The following is a 22511-nucleotide window of genomic DNA, read 5'->3' on the forward strand; positions in this document are numbered from 1 at the left end:
TGGGGTTGCTCTGAACCCCCAACGGTGGGCTACCTTGGACCCCAATTTGAACCCCGTAGGTGGTTTACTTACCTGCAAGAACTAACATTACTTTACCTCCCCCAGGAACTGTGAAAATTGCACTGTGTCCACTTTTGAAATAGCTATATGTGTTTTATGAAAAAAGTATATATGCTATTGTGATTATTCAAAGTTCCTAAAGTACTTACCTGCAATAGCTTTCAAATGAGATATTACATGTAGAATTTGAACCTGTGGTTCTTAAAATAAACTAAGAAAAGATATTTTTCTATAACAAAAACCTATTGGCCTGGAATTGTCTCTGAGTGTGTGTTCCTCATTTATTGCCTGTGTGTATGTACAACAAATGCTTAACACTACTCCTTTGATAAGCCTACTGCTCGACCACACTACCACAAAATAGAGCATTAGTATTATCTCTTTTTGCCACTATCTTACCTCTAAGGGGAACCCTTGGACTCTGTGCATACTATTCCTTACTTTGAAATAGTGCATACAGAGCCAACTTCCTACAGGCATATAATGCATACTGCCTTAGGTCTGTAAGGCCTGCTCGAGGGGTGACTTTAATATATTGCATGCATTGTTAGGGGACATGACACACATGCTGAGCGCCAGGTTGTGTTTTCACTTACGTCTGCACCATGATAATCTACATGCAGTGACAGTCTGTCATGTGCTTGGTTGGGGAGGAGGGTCTCTTATGGTGGCACAATTTGTGCTGCAGCACTTAGGGACCTTCCTCAGTACCCCAGGCCCTGGGTATTTGGGGTACCATTTACTAGGGATTTACAGAGGGTGCTAAAGAATTTGGCAATTGTACGGTTTGGGGGGGAAAAACACTTGCACTGGGGACCTGGTTGGCAGGGATTGAGTGCATTTCAGTCAAAGTTGCATCAAATACCGGGCAAAAAAGTTGGGGGGTAATGTAACAAAAAATCCAGTTCGCTACAAAAACGTTGATGCTTCAGAATACACTTCTGTTTGCTATATGTGCTAAGAACTTTTTCTTGATATTGGATCCTAAAAGGTTTAATACTTGTACCACACTTCGGGAAATAAGGGGCAATATTTTAGACTGGTGGTGAAAAGCATTTGTTTTTCAGCTGTCATTGTTGACTCAAGCCCAGCCTTTAAAGCCCATCTTTGTTAAAACTTTAATACAGATTTGTCTTTTCCCACCACTAACACCTCCCCCTTTTTTTAATTTTTTTTATTTAAAGAGCTTGCGTACTTATTTTTGATGTCTCCATGAACTTTTGGTCCTTTTTGACAGGTTCTGCTCCTTCAGAGTAATAGAATGCTGTTTTCAGTAGGAGTGTCAGCATTGTTGTAGTTGTTAGAAATAGGAGAGCATAATGGTGATATTTTTGGAAGTTTGTGTGATTCTAGAATGGTTCTAGTGACACGCATGACATTTACATTCAGAGTGCGAGGGCAGAGCTTTTGGGTTCGCGAATGCTGGTTTGTAAAGTATAATAAAAATCTATTAAAAAGGAAGAAAAATTAAAAAGGCTATCTTTGTTTCACTGGTAGCCCCCTTGGATTGTGTTGTCTTTATGAAAAAGAAAATATACCATAATGGCCTGGTCAAGACTGATTTGCATATAGCTGGGTCCAAAGTGGAATGGCATGGAAGCAAATAAAAAAAAAAAAAATGGATTAAACCAAGATCTGTGACTGTTTGATTTGGTCATCGTTCCGTCTATCATTTGTTTTTTTTGCATTTGTCACCTTAACTGGGAAGGGTATGCCCAGACTTATGTCCCGTGCTCGCTATGCCACCGGATTAAAGATTCAAGACTGGTCTCAGGATGCTTGTTTCTGGACCAGGGAGGACCTGGACTGGCAGTTCGGACTGGACTGTTCCCATGCGAACAGGATCAAGTCTGATTTGCATATGGATGGGTCCAAACTGGAATGGCATGGCAAGGAAAGAAATATAATGAATTAAACCCAGATCTGTGATTGTGGATGAATGTTTGATTTGTTCAGGATTCCGTTGTCATCTGTTATTTTTGCTTTGGTCTCTCCTCATGCATTTACACACACAGGTGGCCATTTTGAATAAGGTTTTCCAGAAAAAAACAAAAAAAAAACATTGTAAGATGATCAACAATGCACATATGTTGTGATGTCCTGACTAATCTGTGTTTTTTATAACATTTATATAGCACTTACATCCCCTAAGTGAGACACTGGATATGCACTGTTGGCCTTTTTTTAAAGATTAATTTATCATTCTAAGGTGTCTGATAATTAGTGAACTATTATTTAAATCACCGTAAAAAGCAAGTCGCCCTGTAGCAGTGTGCATCTACATGGGCCTCGATTTTAAATTTAAAAAAAAAAGTACATTTTAAGAAATTAAGAGGAAAACTACAAAAGAGATAGGAAAAGCGAGATAAAAAGCAACAGTGGAGCAGGTGGTGACCGAGAAATGGAGGAACTGTGGGGAGAGTGGTGATATGTACCAAAATAGCACAAAAGGGAAAGAGAAATGAGCATTTGCAACACAGTAGGTCTTGTATTTGAGAGAGTTAGAGCTATTGGGATTGTAAATTCCTATGTGGAAAAAAAGTCCAGTTATGCATTTACAACGCCAAAAGCTCCAACTCTTGCAAATGTGAGACCTGTTGCATTGCAAGCTCAGTTCCTGTCCCCTTTTTCACGTCACACATACTCACCAAAAGGTCCCTCAATACGAGCAATTGACAAATTAGAGCCCTGGCCTCTCATCGAGTTTAGAAATATGTGAGTAAAGCACAAATCTTTATCCAATGCAGCCCACCGGCATCAGAGGGCCCACAGCGGATGACATCATAGGCCCTGCAGGCTGCATTCCAGCTAAAGTGAGGTCTTGTCACTCAGCACCTGAGAAAGGGTCCAGCTACAGCCATTTATTCCAAGCACGGCCGGGGGGTAGGGGAGAAGAGGTGGGAGGAGGGGGGTGTTCTCCCTGCCGAAGGCCTCTCTCTACTAAATGACACAAGGATTTCAGTGTTGAGGCGGCAAAGAGTGGGGGGAAAAAAAGCGGACCTAATCATTAATACACCACGTTGTCGCTCCAGCCTCCAAACCAGCGTCCAATCCGTCAGCATAATATGGCATTTAAAACGGTAGAGAATAATGGAACGGCTCATTAAGTTATTGGCACGGTTGCGTGAAACTCGCCAATTATGTTAAATTATGGCCTTATTTTGGAATTGAGCTCTCACTACCCAGTCTACAGAGCTAGATGCTAGCCCTACCCCAAGTAAAAGAAAAAAATGCTTACGAAACAAAGCCTCTAACACAGACTAAATCAATTTAATAGTAATGAACCCAAGAACCTGACAGAAAAAAGAAACTCTTAAGTCACGCCCAGTAGCAGCATGCTCCTCTCCAAAGGCTTTAAAGCGTTCCTCTGACTGAAAACTCTGACAGGCTGAGAAACAGATGAGCGTGTGCATCCGGGGGTCACAACAGCAAGGGAGTCAAGTGCTGCCCTTCTAATACCAGCTGAGTGTGTGCATCGGGGGGGGGGGGTCTTCACAACAGCAAAGGGGCGCAAGCGCTGCCCTTCCAATACTTCAATAAATGTGAATAAGTACTCTCCAATGAGCCTGTAAGGAAAACCACTAATGCCCATATCGAAATGAAATTTCCTTGGGCTAATACGATGCTCCCGGCGGCTCACAGAATAAATGCTTTGTAAATTAAAAAAAAAAAAAACATTTAGAACATCACAACTTCATTAGCCACAGCAACCAGAAATAGGGCACGTTCATTGAAAAAACAAAATTTACAATTAAACTATTAACTGTAAACATTAAAATATGGCTCAACTGTAACAAAACAAAATTATATATATATATAGCCACGAGGAGAAAGGATTGTGGGGGGGATTAAAGGCAAAACCGAAGCCAGGAGGGAGGAGGGGCCATCACATGCTGTAACTGGAGGAAGCGCAATGTAGTGTTATGGCCAACAAAAAAAATTCTTAGTGAAATCCCCTGGGTGGGAATTTAGCACGCGAAAGGAGGGACAATTAGCAAAATGCACGCATAAAAATAAAGCATTTAAGACCAGCACAACAAAGAACGAATGGCAAGAGTGGGCATAGTTAAAAACACGTATTCAATACAACATGCCTTGCAGACTGCTGTGCACTGCCAAGCTAGACCTAAAAAGTGTGTCCATTATGTGCTAAAAAAAAAACTCTAGCCAGTGGAAGAAAAGAGCTGAAGCAGAGGGGGAAAAATGTGAAACAGATGTGCCCCAAGAAGGAGACAGACTGAAGAAGGAGGAAAGCAGTAAAAAATCGGATTAACGAGGAAGCCTACCAATAAAAAAAACAGTGGGCTCAATTGAAGTCTACTGTAAGAATAGGTATTGCACACAATAGGTCTTTGGACAACAAACATCTAAAACTTTCTGTATGTGAGACAAAAAAACGATTTTAAAATACTCACTACTGCATCGCTGCAGTCTACATGCCAGCCACTACAGAAGTTTGAAATAAAAGAAGGGACCTATTGAAAGCTCTCGAATGTTTTCTGTCCGTTTTTCATGCATATATGTGCCCCACTGACTAGAAAATACAAATCTGTTGGCCAGTTCTTCTAAAAGACACGGGATCAGATAATACTTTGATAGGGCCCCTCACACTACCTCCTGTTCTCCCATTCCATCACGCTGCATTCTGAGACTGGTTGCCTTCAAACACATGTTGGATGGGCATAATTCTGTTTCTTAAGACCAACAAAAAGCCCTGAGCTTTCTACCCAAAACGTACCACTCTTCTCACCAGAGAAACCTTTGTAGCCCACTTTCACATATTCTCTTTAGCACTTTAGGCATTTTCCCTCATGCACTCAAAATTATTTTATTGTTATGTTTTAAAAAAAAATTTGTTATTGATTTTATTTTTTGTTTGTTTTATTTTACGATTACCTGAGTTAATAGACTGTAGTTTTAGACCAAATGTTAAATTAAATTAATTTTTCACTTTCTTTTCTTGTAAATGTAACTTTCAAAATCTTACTTTTTCATTTGTCTTATCTGGAGAAATGCAATCAATTTAAATCCTTAATGAGAAGCATTAATGTGGGCAAACAACCGTTTTAATGTTTGCATTGATTTTAGGCAAAATGAAGAAAGCATACCTCGTTTTGGCTCTTCTCTTGGTGCTGAGTAGCCTGTCTGAAGGAAAGTTTGATGAGTTTGAAGATGGTGACGACATTGTGGAGTACGATGACAATGACTTTGCTGAGTTTGAAGATGTCACTGAAGATGTTACCCAGGAACCAGCTCAGAGGGTTGTAACAACTGAAGAGGATGAAGAAGAGGCAACTGTTGAAAATGAGGGTCAGGACATGGAAGAAAATCAGGAGGATTTTGAAGATGCTGATGGACAGGTACAGTGGTGGAACACAACAAAGCTTATCAGTATGCACTATTCTGATCTAAAGCTTCCTATTTGGCAGCTGTGTACGCATGCAGTATTACTAGTAAATATCATTGTTCCAAGATAATCTGTTAACCATACCCTGAAACAATTGTATGCTACAGGATACTTCTTAGTCGGTCTGTGCAAACTAAAATGATATTTTCTTTTGGTTTTGTCATGCAATTGCTCTTTCTTGGGTTGACAGAGGGGTTCTTAGCATATTTAGCTAGCATTAAATGGGTTCTGTTGAACTGTTGCTCCTGCCTGTGGTTCCTTTGCATCTGTTATGAGTTAAGTCTTGTCCGCAGTCAATCTTGTTTAACCAGCAATAATGTGCATACCACTGTCACCCTACCTTTTACACATCAGGTTAGAAAGGCAGGTAATATGTCCTGCAGGTTTCTGGTTTTGTCTTAGATGAATAGATAACTTCTACTAGGAATGAACCTGTCTTTAACCTTTGCTTTCTACTAGGAGTTTAACCCTTTGTATGTCAGTTGGTCAGTTCTTTTAGATTAGTTTCTTCTCACCCCTTACTCCATTTGCTTTTGTAACCTCTTTAGTTCTCATTTAAAGGTCTGTGCTAAAGCAGAAGGGATGTACTTTGTGAGGTGGCCTTTTTATGTTTTTGTTTTGTTTTGCTTGGAGTTGCCCCCATCATTTTACTACTGGTAAAAAGCTGCATAATTCTGATGCATTGGTACATTCTGAGTATAACACTTACGTAAAATTACCCTATCACACCTTGTTTTACGACTTTTGTCTACCAGGGGTCTCCAGCTAGTAGCTAATGAGCTACAAATAGCTCTTGAGCTAGGTGGCTCTCCTAGCCCAGCCTACAAAAACTGAAAAGTGTATATTCAAAACAAACATGTAAACTTGTCTGATGTGGTCAGTATTTACCATTCTAATAATATTTTTAGTCGATGATTTTTATCAACATAAGTAGCTTATACCACAAAAAAGGTTGGAGACCCCCCGCTGAACATGTTTTTTCCCTGAAAAATATGCTGTAAAATATATTCAGCAGACCTCTAAATGAGGCATTGTGTTTTGCAGTCTCCCTTAGGCCTAACCATACTGTGAAATGTAACAGAATATGCTGTATATCTACTTTGTCCTCCTGCACACCAGCAAATATGACCGCGCTGTAGACATGCTGAAGTCTTGTTTACTGGTATTTTCATTTATTCAAGTCATGCTATGAAACTAATCAACATTTGCCTAGAATTTTAGTTCATTTTTTTAAATTGAGCCCTTTTCTCATGTTTATGTAAATATGGCAACTATATTAATAGCCTAAATTAGAGTTGTCCTAGTACAGTATTTCAGGTACCTAACTTGTCCTTTAATCCCTCTCAAAGGAGATCCTCTTCCCTGTGCCTTCTCAAAATAAACTGGGGGCTCTTTTAAATATCCTTTCAGGAAGTTGTAAACCCTATTTTACGTCTAATAGCACAGGAGCTATGTTCCTGTGCTCCAACTATCTCATTTAGTTAATTGTGCAGTTTTTTTCACCAATTATCCACTTATAGCTGACATTTTAAGTTATTTTTTGACGCAATGAATGGAAGTATATTATCTGCAGGTTTCTGATAGAAATACCAAAAAATAAGTAAGCACACATTTGCAACTTTTTTGGGCATGTACATCTTTGACGCACTGTCCGTATCCTCTATGTGTCTTAAACCACATGGCCAGTGCTCTGCCTCAGACTCAGAATAAAACAGTCTTAAAGTGAATTTTTTTTTTGTCTTGTTCGTGCCTCACTTTTTCTGTCATCTGTACCATTCCACTCGGATTGTGGCTACACCTTTTAGCATAGCTGATGGTATCTGTGTCACTCTATAATATACACTGAATACAAAACAGCAAGTTTATCTTGTAGAGGGTCTCACTCTCTGTTTAACTGTTCCACGTTTCTCATGATTTTTGCTTTCTGTCTTGTAGGAAGGTGATACTGAAAGTGAACCCTATGATGATGAGGAGTTTGAAGGCTATGATGAAAAACTAGACTCCGCTCCAGGGAAAAACAAGGACCCTATCACAATTGTTGATGTAGGTACAACTGTCAGTATGAAAACAATTATGCAAAAGGGCAGACCCACCTTCTGATGCACAGCCAACTTCATATACACCCAGAAAAAGGACATGGCTGTGAATACATATGAAAAAATAACAATTGTAGGTTGGCTTGTACAATAGCAGATTTGTGAATGTGGGCCCTATTGAAAAGGTTGATATTGATGATTGGGGGTTCATGGCCAGGCGCATGAACATAGTTTTTTTTTTGGTGAAGGGTCCCAAATGTTAATTGTTGTTTGTAGACCGTGCCACGTCTTTGAGCAATATAGTAATACTGGGGCAGTGCTTGGGAAATAGCGTGGTATTTCTCCAATTTTGGCTTCTGTAACAAAAACTGCAAGCTCAATGGTATTTTTAGTAACTATTATGTTGGGCATTGATTGAAGTCCTATGATCGTTCATGTCAGTACCTCGGTTATTCTGTGGCTCTTAACTGTGCATATCTTCTATTGAACTAGTTGAACAGTTGCTAGTATGGACTTAAGTTATGGCGGCTCTTAAGCTATGCGTGTGCATTACACCAGTCTTGCCTAATCTCCACTATTAAATACTTCTTAATGAGGTTCTTTATCTAATTTAGAGTCTGTTTTGCTAATGGGTGTTAAAGTACTGTGAAGTTCATGGTGGTCTTACAAAACAAACTGATTTTCCTTTTATACGTTTGACCATTAGAAGCTTGAGTCTGTTATCTGGCCACCAGAGCGGCAAAGCTTAGAGTGCGACACCTAGGATCTGTTTGCTCCGTTAACACATCTTGGATACTAGACACTGTTGTGTAATGCTTTGAAGTTCCAGTCTTGTCATTTTATTGCAGATAGCTCTATGTGAAAAAATAATGCCCATCTATTTTCCAGGTTCCAGCACATCTACAGAACAGTTGGGAGAGTTACTACATGGAGATACTGATGGTGACAGGCCTTCTAGCGTACATCATGAACTATATGATTGGGAAGAACAAAAACAACCGTCTGGCACAGGCTTGGTTCAACTCGCACAGAGAGCTGTTAGAAAGTAACTTTGCACTTGTTGGTAAGTTTGGTTGACTTGATAGTTGAACACATTTATATAAGCAAGATTGTCTAGTGCCTCAGCATAGAACTTAAGTTAACTAATAGATCATGTGCTCAGATCTCTCGGACATTGCAGAATAGACCGCATATGCATTGTTATTGAGTAACTCTAAAAATACTAAAGCATTTCCATCCTGCATCACCCCCAGCAAAATATTTACCTTTCCAATTATATATTTTCTTCCATTTCATAAGCTGAGGACATTAGACAGATACCCGGACACCCCCCATATGCACAGCAAGGCACCAAAGTCATAAAACTGGCAAACTGCTAACCAGTTTAACTATTCTCCCGCCATACCACAACATTAACATACATCTTAGCAGCATTTAGCTTAAACCTACCACACCTTCATGTGCTGCACAACATTATATTTAGTCTTTTTATGGAGCCTTCTAAGCACAGTCTCCAGCACATCGGTCTTATCAAGGCTTTTTATCTGGCTTGTGACCATTCACACTGACAGTGCAAAATGCACTATTAAAGTCTTTTGCAGGTTCAAACTCCTTTCATTTTCAAAATAACCAACTTTGAACCATTCTGATCTACACACTTAATAAATCTCTACTAACCACTCACAGCTGATCAGTGGAAAAGGGCACCCAGAACAAGTAAATGCTTTGGTACCATACTAATAGTAAAGACTGCAGTACAAATGGTAGTACATTTAATCCAGTCATGGTATTCATTGTAGGTATTTCCAAATGGTCACCTAAAATGTTCATGCTTGTATTCCTCTGTTTTCGGCAATGGTGTTTGTAAGTCAGTGATTCTGAAGTATTACAAAATCAGCTAGCTTTCTGATGAAGAATGCCATCACACCCTTGCCACCCTATGGCACAGCAAAGGTTTCTGGGATTGAAAAGATTGTTGGACTTGTTGGGATCTGCATTCATAATTGAAGTCATTGCCAGATATTGTGTACATTTACAGTCACCAGTATCTCAACTTGCCTACCCATTTTAGGAGACGATGGGACAAACAAGGAACCTGTGAGCACAGGGAAACTGAATCAGGAGAATGAGCATATTTACAACTTGTGGTGCTCTGGCCGTGTGTGTTGCGAAGGGATGCTGATCCAACTGAAGGTGAGAGCTACACAAATGCTGTTTAGTGCGTTTGCTCTTAGAAATATCAGTTTTTATTATGTATACTCAATCCTTGGTTTGTCTCTCCACTTTGGGGTCAGGGCGTTTATTCTTTGCATTACTTTATATGGGTTTTTGAGAAACCTTTTATATTTGTTCTCTAGGTGGCTGTGACCGCTCACTTTGTTCTGCCTGTACCTTTTCCTGATATGCATGAGCATTTGGCATGGACCCACTAAACAAAATCTGCTTGCACAGTAAAGCTGATTCTTGCCATTCTCGTGCCTCTCCCCTAATTTTCCTTTGTTTCCAGTGTTTGTCTAAGTCCACTCACAGCTCCCATCTTGTGCGTCAGAAGACTTTTTCCTAGTTTTTTGCAATTAGCCTTTGCCATTTCTTTGATGTAGGGCAAATAATACTATCAATCTTTGGCATAAATCTCTCCAAACAAGTAAGGGCGCACACTAACTGGCAGTATTTCCTTTCTGTACCAGCTTTTATCACATTCCTTGCGCACTCTTTTTCCCCAGTTCAGGTTTTGTGTTTTTTTTTTTAAATACTGTTTTTTAATATACATTTTTATCCCGTCCATTATGTGACCCCATTCTATCGTGTTCACCATTTTTGGATTTGAGTAGATTTAAATACATCTGAATTATCTCTGCCCTTAAACTGTGAGTCTTCGAAATAGTAGACATAGCATTCAAGGCATACATTTAATAAATTTGTCTACATAGTCTTTCCACTGGAAGTGGACCGGCCTAAACTCTTTCCCCCATAGGTCTTCCTTCACTTCTATACAACTATAAAGTACATAGTGTGATATGAATTTCTTGAAAAGAGCTGTAATCATTTGAGAAACTTCTGTCAATTTGACTTGAAAGTCTGCAACACCAAAATCTAACAGATAAATCATTTGGGAGTTTTTATGCCTGGACTATTATTCACACAGTGAACAAAGCTATATAATTTAACAAGCATTGGCAAAGCCAATAGGTCAAGCGCTTTCGGCTTTGTCACTGTGTTTTAGCCATGTTGTTCACCTGTCTGTGTGTCTGCTGTTCAGCATGGCTAAAAGCTAGTGGCATAGAGGAGAGTGGCGTGGAGTGTCATAGAGTGGAATGGTGAAGAGTGGAGTAGAGTGTTGTAGAGCATGGTGGTGGGTATTGGAGTACCATAGTGTGGAGTTATGGTGAGTGGCATAGAGTAGAGTGGACTGGTGTAGAGTGCATTGACATAGTGGTGTAGAGTGCAGTGGCATTGAATTCAGGGACTTACAATGGAACGTAGAATGCAGTGGCGTAGGTTAGAGTGGTGCATAGTAGAATGGAGTGGCACAGCATAGTGTAGAATGGTGTAGAGTGCAGTGGTGTAGAGTGATGCAGAGGGCAGTGATGCAGAATAGAGTCAAGTGGCCTAGAGTGCAGTGGCATAAAGTGCAGAGTAGAGTTGTATGGCATAGAGTGGTGCAGAGTAGAGTAGCATTGGGAGGTTTTGAGTATAGTGCCATAGACTGCAGTGGTGTTGAGGGGAGTAGTGCAGAACAGAGTGAGGTGTTGTAGAGTGTCAGAGCAGTGGTGTAGAGTGCAGTGGTTAAGCATAGAGTGGAGTAATGCAGAGTGGCGTAGAATGCAACGGTGTAGATTGTTTCAGAGTAGAGTGAAGTGACGTAGAGTGGATTGGTGCAGGGTAGAGTGCAGGTTGTAGATTGGCATAGAGTGTAATGGCGTAGAGTGCATTGGCATAGCGTGCAGTGGTGCAGAGTAAATTAGAGTGGCATACAAAGGATTAGTATAGAGTGCCGGAGCATAGAGTTGATTGTTAAAGAGTAGAGTCCATTGGCATAGAGTGTATTTAGAGTGTAGTGGCGTAGAGTGCAGTGTTGCAGAATGGCGTAGAGTTGTGTAGAGCAGAGTGGTGAAGAGTGCATAGGCATAGAGTGGTAGAGTAGAGAGGCGTAGGGTGCAGTGGCATAGAGTGGAGTGGTGAGAGTGCAGTGGCATGGATTGGTGTAAAATAGAGTGGTGCAGAATAGAGTGCAGTGCTGTGAAGTGGTGTAGAGTGGAGTATTCGTAGTATGGTGGCTGTAGGAAAGTGCCTCTTTTGACATGATCGGCTCCCCCTGCCGCCCACTACACTTTTTGGCTGATTTCTGGTGCAATTTCAACTGAAGGTGCACTGGGTCCCTGCTAAACAGGTCCCCAGTTCCAGATCTCTTTCTATAAAACTGCAGTCCTTTTTCCCAATTGGCAAACCTTTAGCTACCACTACAAGCCCCTAGTAAATGGTACTCTTGATACCTAGGACATGGGGTACTAAAGGAAGGTCCCTGAGGGCTACAGCACGACTTGTGCCACCCTCCGGGACCTCCTCACTAAGTGCACTGCTTTCTCAGGCTGCATGTCTAGGTGCAGATGACTCTCCTGTAGCCCAGAGACTTCCAAAGCCTTGGGAGGACTGCCTTCCTTTGATAAAGACCTAGAACTCCTTTGGACAGCGGACCTGTCCAAATGAAACCAGCTCTAAAGAAGTAGAGGTCTGCCTGAGGAAATGTGAAACTGCTGCCTGGAACCACTTCTGCACCATATGCCCCCAGCCCGAGTCCAAGTAGCCCAGCAGCTCAGTGAAGGTTCCCCTGCGCTTCTGACCAAGAGTCCACCGTGGGCTGACGCTTGCAGCCTAAATCAGAGGATTCCCCCTGAACGCTACCTGTCTGGTAAACTGTTTCTGATGGCAATAGACACCCCTGCACCCGGAGCCCCTGGGCCCTGGGGAGCTGAACCGTTAGTGTCCCTAGGACACCTGGCATCTCAACTTACCTGGGCAGCTGTGGGTTGACCTTTCCTGGCCAGAACCTGCAGTCCGTTTCTGAAAGTCATCTCCTCCATTGTATAGTATTGGATGCCCAATGCTGTTTTGGCCCTCTGCATCCGGTGCCGGTGAGGGTGTCAGTTTGGTGCTGCCTTGGCCCCACCCACCCACAGGTGCTTGCCTATACCAACCCTTGACAGTATTTGTACGCATCACCTCTCCCCCCCCCCCCCCCCCCCCCCCCCCCCCCAAGCCCCATTGATTAACATTGGGCACCAACTCTGACTTGACCTCTGCACCCAGCTGTCCCCGTGTCGCTGTGGGTGTACCCTTGGTACCAACCTGAACCTTGCCCGGTGCTAGTCTAAATCCCTGAAGACTGGGATCATAAGTTGTGTACTTAACTGTGAAACTGCATTCTTGTTTTCCTCCCATAGGATAACATTTGAAAATTGCACTGTGTTGATTTTTTGATAGAGGAAAGTATTTTTTGTTATTTAAAAACTGCTTACCTTATAATGAAGTTCTTTGGTTCAAAGCATATATAAAAGCAGCTGTTATTTTTCTAAATTGGTCTTGGATTTATTATTTGAGTGTGTGTCTCTCATTTGTTGCCTCTGTAAGTACAACATATGCTCAACACAGCTCCTTGATAAGTGTAACTGGTCACCCGCACTACCACAAAAAGAGCACTAGACCTATCTATTTTTGCCTCTGCAAACCTCTGATCTCATGAAGAGTATCCTGATTGAGGGATTTGAATTGACTACTGAGGAGTACCTGTAAGGAAATGCCTCCTTGGCATGGTTGCCCCCTGACTTTTTGCCTTTGCTGATGCTATGTTTACAATTGAAAGTGTGCTGAGGCCTGCTAACCAGGCCCCAGCACCAGTGTTCTTTCCCTAACCTGTACTTTTGTATCCACAATTGGCAGACCCTGGCATCCAGATAAGTCCCTTGTAACTGGTACTTCTAGTACCAAGGGCCCTGATGCCAGGGAAGGTCTCTAAGGGCTGCAGCATGTATTATGCCACCCTAGAGACCCCTCACTCAGCACAGACACACTGCTTACCAGCTTGTGTGTGCTAGTGAGAACAAAATGAGTAAGTCGACATGGCACTCCCCTCAGGGTGCCATGCCAGCCTCTCACTGCCTATGCAGTATAGGTAAGACACCCCTCTAGCAGGCCTTACAGCCCTAAGGCAGGGTGCACTATACCATAGGTGAGGGTACCAGTGCATGAGCATGGTACCCCTACAGTGTCTAAACCAAACCTTAGACATTGTAAGTGCAGGGTAGCCATAAGAGTATATGGTCTGGGAGTTTGTCAAACACGAACTCCACAGCACCATAATGGCTACACTGAAAACTGGCAAGTTTGGTATCAAACTTCTCAGCACAATAAATGCACACTGATGCCAGTGTACATTTTATTGCAAAATACACCCCAGAGGGCACCTTAGAGGTGCCCCCTGAAACTTAACCGACTGTCTGTGTAGGCTGACTGGTTCCAGCAGCCTGCCACACTAGAGACATGTTGCTGGCCTCATGGAGAGAGTGCCTTTGTCACTCTGAGGCCAGTAACAAAGCCTGCACTGGGTGGAGATGCTAACACCTCCCCCAGGCAGGAGCTGTAACACCTGGCGGTGAGCCTCAAAGGCTCACCCCTTTGTCACAGCACCGCAGGACACTCCAGCTAGTGGAGTTGCCCGCCCCCTCCGGCCCCGGCCCCCACTTTTGGCAGCAAGGCCGGAGAAAATAATGAGAATAACAAGGAGGAGTCACTGGCCAGTCAGGACAGCCCCTAAGGTGTCCTGAGCTGAGGTGACTCTAACTTTTAGAAATCCTCCATCTTGCAGATGGAGGATTCCCCCAATAGGGTTAGGATTGTGACCCCCTCCCCTTGGGAGGAGGCACAAAGAGGGTGTACCCACCCTCAGGGCTAGTAGCCATTGGCTACTAACCCCCCAGACCTAAACACGCCCTTAAATTTAGTATTTAAGGGCTACCCTGAACCCTAGAAGATTAGATTCCTGCAACTACAAGAAGAAGGACTGCCCAGCTGAAAACCCCTGCAGCGGAAGACCAGAAGACGACAACTGCCTTGGCTCCAGAAACTCACCGGCCTGTCTCCTGCCTTCCAAAGAACTCTGCTCCAGCGACGCCTTCCAAGGGGACCAGCGACCTCTGAATCCTCTGAGGACTGCCCTGCTTCGACGACGACAAGAAACTCCCGAGGACAGCGGACCTGCTCCAAAAAGACTGCAACTTTATCCAAAGGAGCAGCTTTAAAGAACCCTGCAATCTCCCCGCAAGAAGCGTGAGACTTGCAACACTGCACCCGGCGACCCCGACTCGGCTGGTGGAGAACCAACACCTCAGGGAGGACCCCCGGACTACTCTACGACTGTGAGTACCAAAACCTGTCCCCCCTGAGCCCCCACAGCGCTGCCTGCAGAGGGAATCCCGAGGCTTCCCCTGACCGCGACTCTCTGAAACCTAAGTCCCGACGCCTGGAAAAGACCCTGCACCCGCAGCCCCCAGGACCTGAAGGACCGGACTTTCACTGCAGAAGTGACCCCCAGGAGTCCCTCTCCCTTGCCCAAGTGGAGGTTTCCCCGAGGAAGCCCCCCCTTGCCTGCCTGCAGCGCTGAAGAGATCCCTTGATCTCTCATTGACTTCCATTGCGAACCCAACGCTTGTTCTAACACTGCACCCGGCCGCCCCCGCGCCGCTGAGGGTGAAATTTCTGTGTGGGCTTGTGTGTCCCCCGGTGCCCTACAAAACCCCCCTGGTCTGCCCTCCGAAGACGCGGGTACTTACCTGCTGGCAGACTGGAACCGGGGCACCCCCTTCTCTCCATTGAAGCCTATGCGTTTTGGGCACCACTTTGAACTCTGCACCTGACCGGCCCTGAGCTGCTGGTGTGGTAACTTTGGGGTTGCTCTGAACCCCCAACGGTGGGCTACCTTGGACCAAGAACTGAACCCTGTAAGTGTCTTACTTACCCGGTAAAACTAACAAAAACTTACCTCCCCCAGGAACTGTGAAAATTGCACTGTGTCCACTTTTGAAATAGCTATTTGTCAATAACTTGAAAAGTATACATGCAATTGAAATGATTCAAAGTTCCTAATGTACTTACCTGCAATACCTTTCAAACAAGATATTACATGTTAAATTTGAACCTGTGGTTCTTAAAATAAACTAAGAAAATATATTTTTCTATAACAAAACCTATTGGCTGGATTTGTCTCTGAGTGTGTGTACCTCATTTATTGTCTATGTGTATGTACAACAAATGCTTAACACTACTCCTTGGATAAGCCTACTGCTCGACCACACTACCACAAAATAGAGCATTAGTATTATCTCTTTTTACCACTATTTTACCTCTAAGGGGAACCCTTGGACTCTGTGCATGCTATTCCTTACTTTGAAATAGCACATACAGAGCCAACTTCCTACAGTACCAAATTAAATTCCGGGATGACCCGAAAAACCCAGCGTCAGTGCTGGGTTGATTTTGTGAACTTCTCAATGAAAACTCTAGGTGGCTGGTTAAAAGGTAACAATGTCCTCAGTGCTGACAATCAGGCTAAGGGTTATCCCATGGCGTCCCTAGAATGAGGAGGAGTTACTGGTCAGAAGAAGGAGGTGGTATCCCCTGCTATACCTGTCCAATTTCTGATAGGGAATGAACTGGAGTCCTCAGCCTGGGCTGAAGTAGAAAGAAAGACGCATGCAGCTATGCTCAGTGTCTCAAAGTGGCTGTGCGTCAAAAACCGATCAAAGCACACCGTAAAAAAGTATAGTTGGAGCCACTGGCCCAACCTACCAAGAGAAAAGGCAGGAAGACTGGGGGACCAGCTTCCAAACAGATCACAGAGCAGGATCCCTCTCCTAAGGGAGAAGACCTAACAGCACCAGAGGGAACTGAACCGTAGGAACTTAGGCCTTACACAACAGAGCACGCAGGACCCGGGGGACCCTCTAGGGTAGATCTGAGCCAGGGACAACAAACTTATCCCACTCTTGAAGGCCTGAGGTAACAGACACCTGCCCAAGAAAAAGGTGATGTTAGTGGTACCCACAGGACCTTTTGGGAGGAGGGGCACCTGTATACTGAGACCAGAGACCTTAAACCTGGTGCCAGCAGAAGACAGGTGGTGCCTCAGCAAAGCATTGAGTTTCTCCTAACATTGCCCCATGACATCTCCTTAGCTGGGCATCTTGGTCAGACAAAAACATGTAGTTGGTTGGACAACCACTTCTACTGGCCAGGCAGGTGGACAACCAAAGGCCCCCTTAATTCCACTTTCAGTGTTTGGGGTTCCCTTCGAAGGGGTTGGGATCCTACAGCATCAGGGAACAGATTTATACTGGTGGTAGTCGATCATGCCACCAGGTACCCTGAAGCAATTCCCCTGAGGACTACCACTGCCCCTGCATTAGCTAGAGCACTCATTGGTATTTTTTTATTTTTTTACCAGAGTGGGCTTTCCCAAGGAGTTGGTGTCAGACAGCGGTACCAACTTTGTCCGGCAACCTGAACCACATGTGGGCTGAATGTGGCGTGACCTATAAGTTCACCACTCCATATAATCCCAAATGCAATTATCTTATTGAGAGTTTTAACAAGACTCTCAAAGGCATGATTGGTGGACTCCCTGAAAAACTCAGAAGATGTGATGTTCTATTTCCTTGCATGCTTTCTACCTACAGGGAAGTGCCACAGAAGGGAGTGGGGTTATGCCCATTTGAGCTTTTGTTTGAGCATCTTGTTCAGGGACCACTTTGCCTTGTAAAGGAAGGATGGGAGAGACCTCCAGGAGAGACCAAGTAGGACATAGTAGATAATGTGCTTGGCCTTCGGTCAAGGATGGCTGAATACTTGAAAAAGCAAACAAAAACCATGAGGCCTGCCAAGAGCTCCAGAAGCTCTGGTTTGACCAAAAAATTGCACTGGTTGTATATCAACCTGGGCAGAAGGGATGGGTGTTGGACCCTGTGGCCCCTAGGGCCTTCCAAGAGGAGTAGAGTGGACCCTACCCTATCCTAGAAAATAAAGTAGAAGTCATCTATCTGGTGAACTTTGGAAGTTGCAGGAACCCCAAGAGGGTAATCCATGTAAACTGCCTGAGACCCTACCATGACAGAGCTGAGCTGACCAGGCTCATGGTCACAGATATGAGGGACAGGAAATTGAGAGTGAGCTTCTCTCTGATCTCCTCTCCAGCAATCCCAAAGATGGCTCAGTTGATGGGGTAGTCTTTTCAGACACCCTCTCATGTCCAGCAGCAGACTGCCTGCAGACAGGTCTTGCACTAGTTTGCTGAACTCTTCTCCTTGACCCCTGGCAGAACTACCTGGTGTACCCATGATGTGGGCACTGAAGTCAGCAAGATGCTGGAACTGGGAGTCATTGAGCACTCAGTGATCCTCTGGGCCAGCTCAGTCGTGCTAGTCCCCAAACCTCATTTCAGGGTGGAAAGTAAGGGATTGGGTTCAGTGTGGAGTATAGCGGTCTCAGTGCAGTGACCAAGGCAGATGTCTCCCCAATGGTAGATAAACGTATTGACATATTCGGAGCAGCCAAATATATGAGTACTTTTGATCTCACATCAGGGTACTGGCAGATAGACCTAACTCCAGGAGCAAAATAAAGATCTGCATTCTCCATTCCTGATGGGTATTATCAGTTCACTGTTATGCCCTTTGGTCTGAAGAATGCCCCTGGCACCTTCCAGAGGTTGGTTAACAAAGTCTTTGCTGGGCTAGAAGACTTTAGTGCAGCATATCTAGATGATATTGTTGTCATCAGCTGTACCTGGCAGGATAAGAAAACAAGTTACTTACCTATAACTACAGTTCTCCAGTATTGGCATCTTTCATAGATGCACATGCTTAAGCCTTCAACATCATCTAAGTGGGAGCCCCACGGTATCACTATTCGAGCAGTGCAATATTCACTAATATAGTACAATGCAATGGATAGCCACTGCAATAGTCTATCCATATACTTTTGTAAAAAAGAGCCAAGCATAGGTCACAACCAGTCAGATGACCGCACCCTGTAGAACCTTCTTAAGAGAGGCCGAGTTCCTCAGATTTTCTAACACAAGTGTAATAAAGGTGTAAATGAGGAAGAAGAGAAGGGTCAGCTGCATGTGAATCTATGAAATATGCAAATACGGGAGAACTGTGGTTACAGGTAAGTAACTTGTTTTCTTCTTCTGTATTGGATCTTTCATAGATTCACATTCTTGAATCAGAAATCGAGCCATAATAACAGTTCACAATTGTGGAAAACACAAATTCCCGCAGTGGATGGCGGGTAACAATTTGATATAACTCTGTACTGCTCACCATATGAGAAATGATAGTATACAAAATTAAGCATGAGAGATATAATCACACTATGAGAGAGAAAATGAGAAATAAAAATAAATTCACCTCTGTGAGAACAGGCTTACCTTATTGGAAAAGATGATGTAAGACTGCCTGACCTACAGCTGTGTCAGTATTGGCTGTCAACTCTAAGCAGTAATGCTGCATGAAAGTATGTGTGATTTTCCATGTAGCGGCACAACAGATCTTCACCAAGGAAACACCAGCGAACAGGGCAGCAGAAGGGGATATTGCCCTTGTAGAATGTGCTTCAGGTTTGAGTGGGAGCTGCTTATCGTGAAATAGTCATTTTTTAGACTGAAACACCTAGCTTGTTAGGATCATAGGAAACCAGTAACTGATAGGTTTTCCAAATTTGTTTAGTTCTTTGCAAATAAAATTTAAGACATCGTTTGATGTCAAGAGAGTGAAGTGCTTTTTCAGCTGATAAGGATGGATTCGGAAAAAAGGTGCGGAGTACCACAGGTTAGTTGAGATGAAATTTGGATGGACCCTTCGGAATAAAACCTTGAATTTATTCTAAGGAGAACACAATCATCGATGAAGTGTAGCTAGAAGTGTGATACTAAAAGCTTGGTGCGAAGAGTAATACAACTTTCCAAGTCAGATACCTGAGCTCAGCTTTGTGAATAGGCTCAAAAGGTGATTTTATAAGTTGCTTAAGGACTACATTAAGATTCCACTCCAGTGGAAGATGGCGAAGCGGAGAAAAGGCTCCAAATGAACCTTTCATAAATTGTTTGATGATCCGGTTAGAGCAAAGAGAGACAAAATTGAGAGAGCGTCTGTAACGTGAAATAGCAGTGAGGTGAACAGGTAACAGACATATGTACAAGTCCTGGTTTAGCCAGAGATAGAGAGGTAGAATCTCTTCTGGCGATGAATCAAGAGGGTGGATTTTGTGTTGTAGACACCAAGGACAAAAACGTCTCCATTTGAATCTATTCTCTCCATTTCATCCATTTGAATCTGGTGGATTCAGCTCTTGCGTTAGATAATGTATCACTGCAATCCTGGCGGATGTTTAAATGCTTGATCTCGTTGAATTCATGAGCCATGCATGCAATTCGAAACAGACGGGATGTGGATGGAAGATCTGCTCCATGTTAATGGTTAAGAGTTGACGTTACAGGTAGGTGATATGGGTTGGTGTCCGAGAGTAGAAGAAGTTGTGTGAACCAGTGTTGTTGGGGCCAGCACGGAGCAGTGAGGATCTGGCGGCATGTTTCTTTCTTCATCCTCACTAGAATCCTGGAGATGAGAGGGTATGAAGGAAAAGCATAAGCAAAGATGCCTGACCATCTTATCGAAAGCACATTTCCCCCATGATCCTCTCTGTTGTTCCCAGCTGGTGAAGAACCAGCATTTCCGGTTCTGTTGCGAAGCGATGAGATCTAAATTCGGTGTGCCCCATCTCTGGAATATGGAGTCGAGAATTAGTTGATTGAGTTCCTGTAAGGAAATGCCTCCTTGGCATGGTTGCCCCCTGACTTTTTGCCTTTGCTGATGCTATGTTTACAATTGAAAGTGTGCTGAGGCCTGCTAACCAGGCCCCAGCACCAGTGTTCTTTCCCTAACCTGTACTTTTGTATCCACAATTGGCAGACCCTGGCATCCAGATAAGTCCCTTGTAACTGGTACTTCTAGTACCAAGGGCCCTGATGCCAAGGAAGGTCTCTAAGGGCTGCAGCATGTCTTATGCCACCCTGGAGACCTCTCACTCAGCACAGACACACTGCTTACCAGCTTGTGTGTGCTAGTGAGGACAAAACGAGTAAGTCGACATGGCACTCCCCTCAGGGTGCCATGCCAGCCTCTCACTGCCTATGCAGTATAGGTAAGACACCCCTCTAGCAGGCCTTACAGCCCTAAGGCAGGGTGCACTATACCATAGGTGAGGGTACCAGTGCATGAGCATGGTACCCCTACAGTGTCTAAACAAAACCTTAGACATTGTAAGTGCAGGGTAGCCATAAGAGTATATGGTCTGGGAGTCTGTCAAACACGAACTCCACAGCACCATAATGGCTACACTGAAAACTGGGAAGTTTGGTATCAAACTTCTCAGCACAATAAATGCACACTGATGCCAGTGTACATTTTATTGTAAAATACACCACAGAGGGCACCTTAGAGGTGCCCCCTGAAACTTAACCGACTATCTGTGTAGGCTGACTAGTTTTAGCAGCCTGCCACGAACCGAGACATGTTGCTGGCCCCATGGGGAGAGTGCCTTTGTCACTCTGAGGCCAGTAACAAAGCCTGCACTGGGTGGAGATGCTAACACCTCCCCCAGGCAGGAATTGTCACACCTGGCGGTGAGCCTCAAAGGCTCACCTCCTTTGTGCCAACCCAGCAGGACACTCCAGCTAGTGGAGTTGCCCGCCCCCTCCGGCCAGGCCCCACTTTTGGCGGCAGGGCCGGAGAAAATAATGAGAAAAACAAGGAGAAGTCACTGGCCAGTCAGGACAGCCCCTAAGGTGTCCTGAGCTGAAGTGACTCTAACTTTTAGAAATCCTCCATCTTGCAGATGGAGGATTCCCCCAATAGGGTTAGGATTGTGACCCCCTCCCCTTGGGAGGAGGCACAAAGAGGGTGTACCCACCCTCAGGGCTAGTAGCCATTGGCTACTAACCCCCCAGACCTAAACACGCCCTTAAATTTAGTATTTAAGGGCTACCCTGAACCCTAGAAAATTAGATTCCTGCAACTACAAGAAGAAGGACTGCCTAGCTGAAAACCCCTGCAGAGGAAGACCAGAAGACGACAACTGCCTTGGCTCCAGAAACTCACCGGCCTGTCTCCTGCCTTCCAAAGATCCTGCTCCAGCGACGCCTTCCAAAGGGACCAGCGACCTCGACATCCTCTGAGGACTGCCCCTGCTTCGAAAAGACAAGAAACTCCCGAGGACAGCGGACCTGCTCCAAGAAAAGCTGCAACTTTGTTTCCAGCAGCTTTAAAGAACCCTGCAAGCTCCCCGCAAGAAGCGTGAGACTTGCAACACTGCACCCGGCGACCCCGACTCGGCTGGTGGCGATCCAACACCTCAGGAGGGACCCCAGGACTACTCTGATACTGTGAGTACCAAAACCTGTCCCCCCTGAGCCCCCACAGCGCCGCCTGCAGAGGGAATCCCGAGGCTTCCCCTGACCGCGACTCTTTGAACCTAAAGTCCCGACGCCTGGGAGAGACCCTGCACCCGCAGCCCCCAGGACCTGAAGGACCGGACTTTCACTGGAGAAGTGACCCCCAGGAGTCCCTCTCCCTTACCCAAGTGGAGGTTTCCCCGAGGAATCCCCCCCTTGACTACCTGCAGCGCTGAAGAGATCCCGAGATCTCTCATAGACTAACATTGCGAACCCGACACCTGTTCCTACACTGCACCCGGCCGCCCCCGCGCTGCTGAGGGTGAAATTTCTGTGTGGACTTGTGTCCCCCCCGGTGCCCTACAAAACCCCCCTGGTCTGCCCTCCGAAGACGCGGGTACTTACCTGCAAGCAGACCGGAACCGGGGCACCCCCTTCTCTCCATTCTAGCCTATGTGTTTTGGGCACCACTTTGAACTCTGCACCTGACCGGCCCTGAGCTGCTGGT

At 44.5% G+C, this 22511-nt stretch overlaps 1 protein-coding gene across 3 annotated transcripts in view; it reads left to right on the forward strand.

Annotated features, from left to right (window-relative positions):
- The window catches only part of CCDC47 (coiled-coil domain containing 47), a 273202-nt gene that overhangs the window by 55218 nt on the left and 195473 nt on the right, over window positions 1-22511 (forward strand). For all 3 annotated transcript variants that reach the window (XM_069238027.1, XM_069238028.1, XM_069238029.1), the window contains exons 2-5: window positions 5149-5420; window positions 7403-7510; window positions 8392-8566; window positions 9575-9696. In XM_069238027.1, coding sequence (XP_069094128.1) covers window positions 5154-5420; window positions 7403-7510; window positions 8392-8566; window positions 9575-9696 — 672 coding nt within the window. In that variant the 5' untranslated portion in view covers window positions 5149-5153. The remainder of the gene's footprint in view (window positions 1-5148; window positions 5421-7402; window positions 7511-8391; window positions 8567-9574; window positions 9697-22511) is intronic.

The sequence above is a fragment of the Pleurodeles waltl genome, chromosome 6 (assembly GCF_031143425.1).
Source record: "Pleurodeles waltl isolate 20211129_DDA chromosome 6, aPleWal1.hap1.20221129, whole genome shotgun sequence".
Classification (NCBI taxonomy): domain Eukaryota; kingdom Metazoa; phylum Chordata; class Amphibia; order Caudata; family Salamandridae; genus Pleurodeles; species Pleurodeles waltl.